The sequence below is a fragment of the Diadema setosum genome, chromosome 20 (genome assembly GCF_964275005.1).
Source record: "Diadema setosum chromosome 20, eeDiaSeto1, whole genome shotgun sequence".
Lineage (NCBI taxonomy): Eukaryota > Metazoa > Echinodermata > Echinoidea > Diadematoida > Diadematidae > Diadema > Diadema setosum.
This window is the reverse complement of record NC_092704.1, coordinates 15179887-15192282: the sequence shown is the minus strand read 5'-3', so window position 1 is coordinate 15192282 and position 12396 is coordinate 15179887. Positions and strand designations below refer to the sequence as shown.

The window sequence follows — 12396 nt, the reverse complement described above, 5'->3', positions numbered from 1 at the left end:
TGTTTTGGTTTTAGTGTAGTAGCCATCCTGTGGAAGCGTATGGGGAAGTGCCCAGTAGAAATTTATTTGCTCAGCATGGCTGCAGTTTTTTGCTCTAAGATAGCTGTTGCAGAAGAGTCTTTAAAAAGTTATTAGATACTGCCTCGAATAGAATATAAAATCAAGTAATTTTGAGGCATCTGTTTTAGCATCTGTGCTGAGATGCAGTGACACTTTCATTTGCATTTTCTCTTCATAATGGTTAAAGTCAAATTCAATGTGGAGATTACACCCATTTTGGACACTAGGTAGGATCTATTAGAGTTAACTTTTACAAAGGGTATAAGAAGCTTATGGAGTTGTTCTTATATCTTGATATTCAGCTTGGAGGAATCATCACCCCAAATGATGGCCAGTGTCATCTGGACCCCATCTCGCAGAACTACACCATGTCACATTATCTGGTGAGTCCTCTCCTAACACCGTTTCCTAGAGTGTAAGCCCAAACAGGGGGCCACTTTATTTACTCTTAGTATTCTACATTTTACCAGAAAAGATCCTATAGATGGGATTAAGTCTAGGATGCTTTGATTGGTTGAATGTGAGAAAGAAACACAAAGAAGAAGTCTATATATTCATGTATATTTCATTTTATGATAATAATTCATACTGTGTTGGAAATATAACCACAGTTAAAGTTAGATTCCACAAGAGCTGTCTACTTCTTCTCATCTGCATTTCAGGCTACTTGTGTGGCTTTTAAAAATTCATGTTTTATATTCAAATATTTGTCTGATATATGAGTCAATGAATTTAATGTGAAAAATTGCATTCTGCATGTCTGGGTCTCAATGAGATGTAACAGTACCCATCCCATTTCAACCAAAATCACATTCCGTTATTTGCTCTCAAACCAAACATTCATATGGTGTGAGACTGTACAGACTGACTCAAATCATGCATCTTTATGCAATATTTTGTCTTCTCCTTTTGTGATATTTCACTCCAACATCCCAGGACTATCCTTCAATCAGTCACCTGAACGCCAAGATGAGAGAAAACAGCATCATCCCCATCTTTGCCGTCACCGAGCAGGAGTACACCGTCTACAGTGTTAGTAGAATGTTCAGGCTCACCCCTCCTACGCTGGTTTCTCATAGATTGATATCAGGAGTGTTGGCGTGGGTTAAATTAGCAGCGTTCACATACCTCAATGTTATAACACTTAAAAAGTACAATTCCATGCACTTCTCAAGATTGCTATATTGATGAGAATAAACAAAGATGTATAGATGAGGTCTCATCAAAATTGGACCACAATTAACCTGTTAAAGACTACTCCTAAGTATACTCGGGCAGGTGTTTATAGGGAACACTCGTTATAGCTTAACCAGTTCATCAATGGGTTAAAGAAGTAAATGGAAATTGAAAGTGACCCATGTTTGCACAAATCAGTGATATTTAGAACAACCAAACACCGGTACTCAAAGTGGCCGAGGTGAACGATGTCATCACTTCACAAATGTCCCATTAAACTGCACACAAATCTTCACTAAAGATGTGTCCTACACATCAAGGTCTTGAAGTAATGTAGCTACAATGGCTTTTTTTTTTTTCAGATGAAAAACTGGTTTCAGTCGTGAAATCATAGACCAGAAAACATTATTTCTGTGATATTTTTGTGTACATATAAAAGGGACATTTTCAAAGAGATGACACCAACAACTATTACCCTTTGTGTTTATGTGGTGAAAAAAAAAGAAAACTTGTAAAACTTCAAAATTCCACAAGTATATAATATCTTATGTCCAATTTATAAAGAACTTCTGTAGTTTTGTCCATTCGATTTTACTTTATATCTATTGAAGTAAACTTGTACATGGTGTATATTAGATAGTACTTTGAATATCAGTGATACATATTTCTTGTTTTTCTATGACTCATGTCCTGTAACCCAAGTGCCTTGACATTGCTAATTGCCAGAATGTTACCGTAGCACACCAGGTAGGGTTTCTTTCCTTGTGTCCTTTGTACAGACTTATTTCCTTCTGTTCCTTTCTATTCAGAATCTGACTCAATACATCGAGGGGGCTACAGCCGGCATTCTCGCCATCGACTCGAAGAACATTGTGGAGCTTGTAAAAGATAACTATAATGTAAGTGTGCTGCATGAGTTTGATACACTGTAAGTTGTGCTTTGTTTCTCAATTGTAACATAAGTCTGTTAACATCTTCACTAATGTTGTTGAAATTTAACATGGTTCGCTTAAATGTAAAAAGAAATGATTAAGTGAAAATATTTTTGAATGGAAATAAATGATAGGCTTTGTCATTGACTGTGAGAGATATACATGTATCTTAGGATCCTACCTCTTTCTCTTCATTTCATTCAGGTTTCATCATTTTTACAAACAAATTAGGAAGTGTCCAAGTGCAAAGGGGGTTTTGTTTGTTTTGTTTTGTTTTGTTTTGTTTTGTTTTGTTTTGTTTTGTTTTGTTTTGTTTTGTCTTGTTTTGTTTTGTTTTGTTTCCATAGTATACATATCTTGACTATTTATTCCCATTAAATCAAAGGCATTGCAAGGTAGCAAAGGTTTGGCTGATGAGATATTCTAACAGACTTACCAAGTGTATGGACAGTAACATACACTAGCTACACTTTGGAAGTACTATGTCTTGTCAAATCGAATAAGCACATGAAACATTACCACAACTCTAGCCATTGTCAGGTCTACTTTAAACACAACCTAATCCTCTTTACCAATCTCTACCAATGAAAGACCAGGAAGTGCAGATTTGTAGCCATGTTTGTGCTTTGTGCATATGCAATGTAAAGACAAGAGAAAACAATACTCTGGGTGTGTATTGTGTTTGCATTCTTGCCAAAAGTTGTACTTGCCAAGTGAACAGCTGTGGGGGGAAAAAAAATCTTACTTGGCTCGTAAGGCAGTGAGACCTCATTTCAAGATATTCATGATGCAATAGTTACTCTGTAATATTCATCACGCAAGGTTTATGCTTCACTCTGATAGAGAAAGTTATGACTTTAACCCTTAATGAGTTTTATTTGCCTATGGGACACAGCTGAATTGCCTTGTTTGCTAATTGTCCCAAATATCCAAAAATGAATAGTCCAAGAATAGACATTAAGTAGTCCCCTTATTCAAATTGTAAGCCGTGGCCTTCAATAGGATACTGAACAGGCAATCAGGATTGCATTGCATTCGAGAAAAGGCAACCTTGGAGATAAATCAGATGCAACTGAAGTAAACCTTGCGAGGACATGTGACATGCATGTCCTTGCATGGACATATGAAGGGTTAAAGAACTCTTGAATTGCAATTATAATGGGGCGATTCTCTGAGATGTTCATAATACCAGATTGAACAGTACATTACTAATGTTGGGTGAATACAATGCGTTTGTCATTGGAAAGAGTTACTGAGGACACCAGTTGAGAAACATACCGGTATCCAGTTGTGAAATCCAATAAACTCAGATCATTTGGGAGTGTTAGATGCTTAGGGCGGATGTGGTGTAACTGTTTCAAGTGGCTTGATGGTGTCCGTGAACTTGTATCAAAGGTCACATGATAAGGGCTTGTCACACGAGAAGGAAGATGAAGGGCTATGGGACGAGAAAGTATCTTTTCCTATACACAATGTGCACCGTTGTAGTATCAAAGGAACTCACAAAGTTGGTTCTCTGAAGATACCATGACAGACTGGCCAGAATGTGTTGCACTTTGAATCACTATGAAGATGACAGTTTCTTTGAAATGTAGCATATTAAAACAAAGAAGTGGTGATGAATTATTAATAACACTTATTATTATTATTTAAACATAAATGCTCATTCACAAAACAATCATTGTTCATTGTTTATCTGTTAAAGGGGATGGCTAGTAACTGATCAGTGGGAATCAGTGGGAATGCTGGAGGATGATTGTTCCAATCCTTGTGGGATTCATTTAAGAGTACATTATATATCTATTGTTGTGTGAAAATTATTTGCTTCAGAATGGTCTCATATTCAAGTAATGTGCAGTTTAATGTTTCCAGGTTAGCATGCCTGTACAGTGACGGGGCATTAAACTGCACATTACTTGAATATGAGTCCGTTCTGAAGCAAATAATTTTCACACAACAATAGATATTTTTATAATGTACTGTACTCTTAAATGAATCCCACAAGAATTGGAACAATCATCCCCCAGCATTCCCAGCGATTCCCACTGATCAGTTACTAGCCATCCCCTTTAAGTCACGTTTTGGGTCATGTGTACATGTCATTTTGTTTCATTGGATATTTTGGTATGGGCATGGTCGGCTTTGGAAAGCGGAGCGTAACTCCTCATACACCGTAGTGGTGGTAGTATTGAAACTAAACTCCATATGTGTCCTTCAAAGCCCCCATTAATGACTTTAATAGTTCTTTTGTTTCCAGTCTGACTGTGAGACTTACTCGCCCCAAAGTGCTCTCATGTCTGAGTAATCATGCAATAATGGTTTCGTACCAGAGCTGCCGCCGTACGGCGGCGAGGTAGTACACGTATTGTACGAAACCATTATTGCATGATAACTGCGACCAGCAGCGTGCAGCCCCATACGCATAGCTAACTGCGACCAGCAGCCCCATACGCATAACGTAATGGGGCTTCGCATTGTAGCATTCAGGATCATGACAGATTTAGTATCGCGGGTAAATATCAACTTAAAATCCAAAAATTTCTTCAATTTGAAGACTTACAGGTTAAGTTGAAGTATTAAAAACAGGCTTCGGGCAACGGTTGGTTCTGCCAATAGTCCCTTTCTGTTCGAATTGATGACTGAATGTGACTCGGTCGAGAGGACCTTGGGAGAGCTACATACACTGAATACTACGGCCAGCGCCGTAGTATTCAGTGAATGCTACAATGCGAAGCCCCATTACGCTATGCGTATGGGGCTGCTGGTCGCAGTTAATTGCATGATTACTAAGACATGAGAGCACTTTGGGGCGAGTAAGTCTCACAGTGTTAGTTATATGAAAGGTACTTTAACCTGAAACACAAACTAAGATAAGGAAATTCAGGGAAACTTTTGAGGTACCAAAACTTTATATTATCTTTAATGGCCAGCAATACCAGTCTGTGAGTTACTACAACAGTCTCAAATACAGGCCATTACAATAGAATGAAAGAGAATGATCACATTATCCATATTTTATTACAGTCACTTTCCAGACATTGGACCCCTTTTTTACAAGCTCTGCTTCTTTTGGGGTCCCAAACCATTCATTATTCTTAATGCTGTATCCTTTTGTAAAATGTCAAATGTTTAATGAATTGGTTAAATAAACTTGAACTTGAACATGAACTTGAACATTGAATACTAATTGTCAAATAACGCACAGTAGGGGATACACCTAATGAAGAGAAGAGTACAGTACAAGTTAGGACAGGTTTTGATGCTCTTGAGTATCGCAATTCACCCGGCAGAAAATCACATCACGCGTCGAAGTGGTGGACGACGCGCCCGAGAACATCACCATCCACTACGTCGCCCACTGTCCAGGTGGAGTGGTCAAGCAGGGGTCGCAAGTGTGCGAGAGCCTGAAGCTGGGTGACACGGTCAACTTCACGATGACCATCACGGCCACAGGCTGTCCAGCTAACAAGAACCAACAGTAAGTTCAGAGTACCTGTATATCAAAGTGCAATGTGGACCAATAAAATGTTAGTAGTTGGGCACCAGCATGATGGTGAATGCCCCTGTTTTTGTCACATTGAATAATTTAGTCATTTCGTGAATATTGTTGCTCACTTTTTATTTATGACTGTAGGATATTTCAGTTAAACAATGAATTAATTGGCATGCAAGTTATTGGTTCATTGAGGAAATGTTCCTAGAAGCCCATAACTTGAAATGGGGGGGGGGGGAATTACCACCATTAACAATATTATTTTTGTCAGTGTGATTGTCGTTCTGTTTCTCCTTGTTCTTCTTCTCTGTATTTTAATCATTATTACGACTATTACTATCAGTACAATTATCAGTAGTAGTAGTAGTAGTAATAGTAGTGGTAGTATACTGTATTACTAAGGTGCTATCATTCTTGTATCAGTATCAATTATCAGCAACCAGATGTAATATTGCAAACAAATAATATATGATTCCAGCAAGACAACATTACAAAAGATCCACTTTTCTCAGACTGAGGTATGTGCAATGATAGCTTCTTGCATGCATTTTACAAACTATGCCAGGATCAAGAATTAAAAAAAAAGAAGAAATCAAATCCCTATGTTAAGTAGATCTTTCTCCACCCCACCCCTCCCCATTGATTACTTGTATGTGCAGGTTGGCCAGCAGTTTGGCGATAGTGTAACATGACGAGTATTTTTTTCTGTAAATCTCAATTTTGTTACATTCAGTTCTCACCTCTGGATAGACATTGCATATAGTGTGCCGGTATTAACTTAATCTGAATGTGTTTATGCCTAGCTTTATGAAACGAAAGACCAAACATATCTCAAGTGCAAGTGCCCCTTTAATTTGTTGTTGTATCATTTTGTGGTGCAGGATCAAGCACAGTTTTGTTTACTTTTCCATTGATCAAATACATGACTCACTTGAGGTTTGATTGGAAAATGGTATAAAGTTACTGAAGTGCTTGGGGGAAGTATCCTGGTGTAGAGGGGGGGGGGGGGGGGGCTCTGAGTATATCATGTTGTGCTCTTTGGCTTTTTTACTTTTAAATTCAATGTTATCTGCATCCATTGTGGCACTCTGTACAGATTCTACAGGATTAGAATCTTGTTTTTAATGGATGAGAGGAAACAAAACAGCTTCAACTATAAAGCCGGAAGTTCCTGTTGGTTTTGTTTTGTTGACGTGTATTGATGTAACCACACCATATTTGATTATTTGGATGAGGAAATTGGGCTGAAGTGGAGTTAGTGTTTCTTCACACAATTCTTTCCACTTCATTGTTCAAACAAAGTGAAATGCTAGTTGTTTTGAAAAATGTACATAAATAGAATATTTGAAACAAAAAAAGTAAACTTTTGAACATGACCTAAACTTGCTTGAAATTCCATCTGCACACTGCGCTTAGAACTGGGAAAATTTGCTTCCAAATTTCCCAGTGTTGGATTGTTGGAAGTGTTTTCATGATCCCCCAATTCGTTCTTTGATGTTCATACATATCAACTTAGAAAATAAACTGCTAATTAAATGATACTGCATATTGTAGAGATGATGAAAATGTTTTGTATCAGCATGAAATACCACAGTTAGCCACGTTGAGCCTACTACTATATACAGCATATATTTCACGAAGTTTTGTTTTTCGAGAATTTTGCGCGTCTTGTGCTCTCCACAAATTTAACAACCTGCAAAAATGTTAACAATGATCCTGACTTGAATGCGACATGCATACATTCATATCTCTCTTCATTTCTCAACTCCACGATCGTGAATGTAATCACTCGCGAAATCGTTGGCAAATACTGATTCACAAAAAACATGCTTGCTAATCATATGGTGTATGCAATATCGTTGAGGACCACATTGAATTGTATTAGAGATTAAGCATTTCTATTATATGCTAAACTCCTTTTTCTTATCCCTTTCACAGGGAAAAAGACAAAACTTGTTAATTTATCAGCAAGGACTGTGCGAAGACATTCCAAACAGCATGTTTAGTTACAGTATGACCTCAACAGATAATCCACCAATAAATCGTCACCCAGCTGTCAAGGCTGTGCAGGCTTGTGTAGACAGTGCAGTGTACAGTGCACTTGGGGGTTATACCAGCATCAGAAACTGTTACTGATCCCGGGATGTGAAACAAGGGGGATAATTTACAGGAAGAAGGTATTTTGTTTTTGCCAGTAGTGTGTGTCTCCCAACATAACAGGCAAAGAGATTAGGGGAAAGACATATTCATTGAGTTTACTCTGTTTTTCCCCTGTGCATATGAAAAAGAAACAATGGAGGATGTATCAAAGATGCGTAGGAAATAACCATAAAGTGTAGTTGTACTGTGATATGTTTTTTTTTTTTTTTTTTTTTGTACAATAGGGATATTGTTGTGAACATGCCAGTGTTCTGTTTGTTTGTTTTTTTTTTCTTTTTCACATTGTATACATATGCCTCACCATATTATGGAAAGAGCAGCATATTACCATGGTAAAGGCCTAATCTGTGTTGCTTTACTAAAAATGACTTGGGATGGAATAGATGTTATGAAAGGTTTTGTCATTGTTATATCATGGATGCAAAAACCCAAGAGAAACCAGTGGCTCTTTGATGGTGGGCCAGATTTAGCGTGATTCACTCCCTCACTGGCTGGCTGGTCGCATGCTGAATTTGTTAAATCCCCTGGAAAATGGATTGTGTAATTGCAGCATTCTACAAGGCTGCATATCTGCCACAGACCGACTGTGACATACAGGAAACGACGACTTTCCAATCCTGCATTGAATCGGCAACAGTTGCGGTTTCTGTCGAAAGACTGAATCAGGAAATTAGCTTTATGAGGCGAGGGTACAAATATTAGAGATTCTATTGTCCACAATCAATCCTCAATCATGGGTAGGGCAGAGAAATTATCTCAATTTCCAGTGAAATTTGACTTTGCGGAATGAGCAGTGTTTGCAAAATATTTGTCATGATTACATGGTCTCTGAGATATAAAGCTTTGTAGGTGGATACAATGGTATGTGACTGTTCAAATGTTATCGTGGCATTGTGTGCCCACATATAACCACAGTGCAATGGGTATTCCAGGATGGTCTTGAATCTTGGTTGCTGTGCAAACAAAAACAAAAGCAGATCAGGGACGCACATATAATTTATTCAGATATCCTAACAGCGCCTTAGTAACAACAAAAACAGCAACAAAAGATACTACCACAGACCTCATAATTTTTTTTTTTGTGCTGTTGCACTTTACAAATGAAATAAAACCACACACACACACACACACAAAATAGTTGACCTTCTCATTCTTTTTAGTTTTATATTGTGTCATTAGGTGATATGAAGGTACCACTATAAATGAGATTCATTGTGTTGTACAGTAAACTATCATTATAAAGTTATTAAGTTCTCTGTTACAACAATGTAGCTTTTTATTATCCCAGATGAATTTTCAGTTAAAAAGTTGACAATCTCAATATTTAAAGCCAAAACATTCCTATACCCCCCAAGAAAAATATAATGCATCTATTCTAGAGAAGAATAAGGCAGTTGGATAGATTCTGTTTTGATCTCTGGGGTTTTGTTGTTGTTGTTGCTGTTGTTGTTTTTATTGTTGGATTTTTTTTTTTTTTTTTGGGGGGGGGGGGTTTGCTCTCATCAGCTGAGATGTTTTCAGAATATCTCTCACGTGGCCTTCCGTAATTCATTCATGCACCTGCACTGAATGAGAAAGTCACAAAATTGTAGTATGTGCATGCCCATCGTTATAACCTGTGGTGGAATTGGTGGTGGATATATGGAGGTGACATCTGTGTGTTAGAAGCTACTCCCAATGAACTATTAATAGGATGTGGGCAGAGGATTAAGCAAACATCCTGCTCCAAGGTGAGGATTGGTCACGAACACTGGATCATTCCTTAATGCCTGACCCCACTGAACTTCCTTGGAAGGATGGCAGTGTTCTCTCCCCCACCCCCCCCCCCCCATATTTTTTGCTTTTACTTTGTTTCATACATGCCTTTGTGTACAAGGGGACACAGATCTTGGTGTGGTACCAGTAGCCAGGCAAGCTATCCTCCAATACTCTGCACTCAGATGTGGAATCTGTTTGTTCTTAGATTTTCCTGCTCATGTTATGGGTAGCTTGGCCATGGTGCCAACAGGCCTGCTTGCCTTCTAGCATGGGGCAAGCACAACTCATTGATTAGAACTTTTTGAATAAGGCCCATTGCCTTCTCACAAACCCCTTCACTTATATCTTTGGTTGTTTGTGTGCTTGTCATGTTATACTTGTCATACCATTGTCACATTTTTATGTATGCATGTTTTATTAAGTTAAAATAAAATAAATGAAATGAAATGAAATGACTTGTCTGCTGTTACACACTATGTATAGCAGACTCCCATGGAAACATGTGTGAGGTGGTTGATGTACTCCTCTGTCAAAGAAGATTGACTTCAAGTCATTTGCAGTCCAAAATTTATGTAGTTTCTCACTCGTTTCATTTGGGGCTGTGGCGGCATATACCTGGTATCTTTTTGTCATTGTCTTTTAAACAGTATTGTGTTATTGCTTCTTTGTGAATGTCAAAAACATTTGGCCACTTTAAACATGTCATATACCTGCCTATAAGGTCATGCATTTGTTCAGCAAATGCTGAAAACTCAATCTGAGAGAGCTGTAGCTATGAAGTTTCACCTTTGATGATCATTTGTTTTAAAAGAAATACGAGCCAGGTCTCTTCATGTCCATCTCTTGTGTCACCCTTTGAAATTGAGTTGCATCCATTGCTGGATGGTGGTGATGTATGGGGTAATCCTTGCTGTGGCACAAAGGATGAAATGTAGTAATGAGATAGAGATAATGAAGTAGGCTCTCATCTTTTTACTTAGTCGTTGTGTGTAATTCAACTTCCTCAATTTGTAGGGTACCTCCCACTGATATATCATTTGTCAACAGTTGAAAGAGTCATACGCATTTGTCATTAGTAGATTGATCTGTCAAGTGTGCATTTATTTGATGTCAGTCAAGGGAGTTGTCTTGGGGTTCCTTTAGAAGTTGTTAAAAAGGTTTCACTTTGAGTTACAGAGGCAAGGTTTTTGTTGTTGTTGTCATTTTTCACATGGTGAAACCACCCACCTGGGATTTATATGGTACATTGTTACTCTCATACTTCAATTCTTACAGTCTGTAAATAGGTTTGACTCAAATCAATGTGCCAAGTCTTACTTCAGTTTCCAGGACATACAGTCCAAATATCGTTTTGTGACCATCATGTCTTAACATCCTCAGAGAGGCAAAATGCTTTGACGGATTACTTTGAGCACCACACAGTCCTGACTTAAATTTCTGTAGAGTTGTATACCCATAATGTACAAGTATAATGTAGTCAGTGACATGTGGACAAACATTCTGGAATATGGTTGACCTGTCCAACCTCTGAAGTTTCACCCACTGACATTAATAAGGAATATGGTTAGAAATTTGTATTTTGGCAAGCATGGGAAGAAGATTCACAAATATCAGATGCAACTCGAGTATCAACTTCAACACTTGAATGATTTATTGGGACAACTTACAAGGAGAGTATAAACTTATTGAAAATTTCATATTCAGGCACTATTACATAAATGCATGTGCGTGCAGAAGTCATGCATGGGTGTACACATCAGTTCACACTGTTGATCGAACAGTGTGGTTACTGCACTTACAGGAGCTTCAGTAGCTGTGAATAGATCGTTAAAAGACTAGGATGTCTGAATACCAGAGCTGCCAAATAATCGCACTGACTCTGCAGGGGGCTCCCTGTAACATTACATATCCTGTCCTGACAAGAGAAGCTAGAAGCCTCCTTGATTTGAGGAATTGAATTTGGCCAAGTACCCCTTTGTCTGCCAGGGACTTTGACAGTGTGTACAACACTATAGGGGTTTCTCTGCATCATTAAGCACTCAAAGCATGCAAAGGGTTAAGGTGCACGTGACAGTATCTCCCTGATTGCTGTATGGAGGCTGCCTGATTTGAAGATTGATTGTGTGGTAGTCCTGAAACAATCATGTGTTAATATAGTGCAAGTGCAGGTAGAGTGTGATTTCAAGGATGGCGGAATTAAAGACCTCTTTTTTCTTTTTTTTTGCCAGCCATGAAACAGAAGCAGAGCCTAGTGCAAACAGGATGTTGGTGTCGAGTTAAGGTCGAGTTTGTCTTATCTGTGTCGCTTCTCTCTCTCTCGCCATTGTGCACAGGTTTACCGTTCGCCCCATTGGCTTCAACGAGGACCTCAAGGTTCTGGTGGAATTTGTGTGCGACTGCGAGTGTGAAGCCCAGCGGGTAAGAGAGTGACAGCCATCTTTTAACGGGGAATGAAACCCAAACATACATGTGGATTGCATGAATGAAGCAATGTAATAATAGAATGCATTAGTGAAATTTGTGGTAGACCGGATGAGAAAATTACTACAGATTGTGATGTCATATATGAAAAAATGATAATAAGAAAATATCAAGAGACGTACACAAAATTTTTACACAAAATTTAGTTTTTGTAATAAGCATTCATTACCTTCCTGACATATGTTAAGGGTAATATTATTCCCTCTGCTATCTTTATAAAGACATATTAGTCAAGTGCTCTTTCACTCTGCAAAAAAAAAAAAAAAAAAAAAAAAAAAAATATGTTGCAATTTCTTTATGTTTTCTTTATATCATTGTCCATGCATGACGTCACAA

General features: G+C 38.1%; 1 protein-coding gene across 1 annotated transcript in view; it reads left to right on the top strand.

The window, feature by feature from the left end:
• The window catches only part of LOC140243723 (integrin beta-1-like), an 85936-nt gene that overhangs the window by 56348 nt on the left and 17192 nt on the right, over positions 1-12396 (top strand). The window contains exons 11-15 of the mRNA XM_072323388.1: positions 363-443; positions 997-1092; positions 2046-2135; positions 5459-5646; positions 11913-11997. Of these exons, the coding sequence (XP_072179489.1) occupies positions 363-443; positions 997-1092; positions 2046-2135; positions 5459-5646; positions 11913-11997 (540 nt within the window). The remainder of the gene's footprint in view (positions 1-362; positions 444-996; positions 1093-2045; positions 2136-5458; positions 5647-11912; positions 11998-12396) is intronic.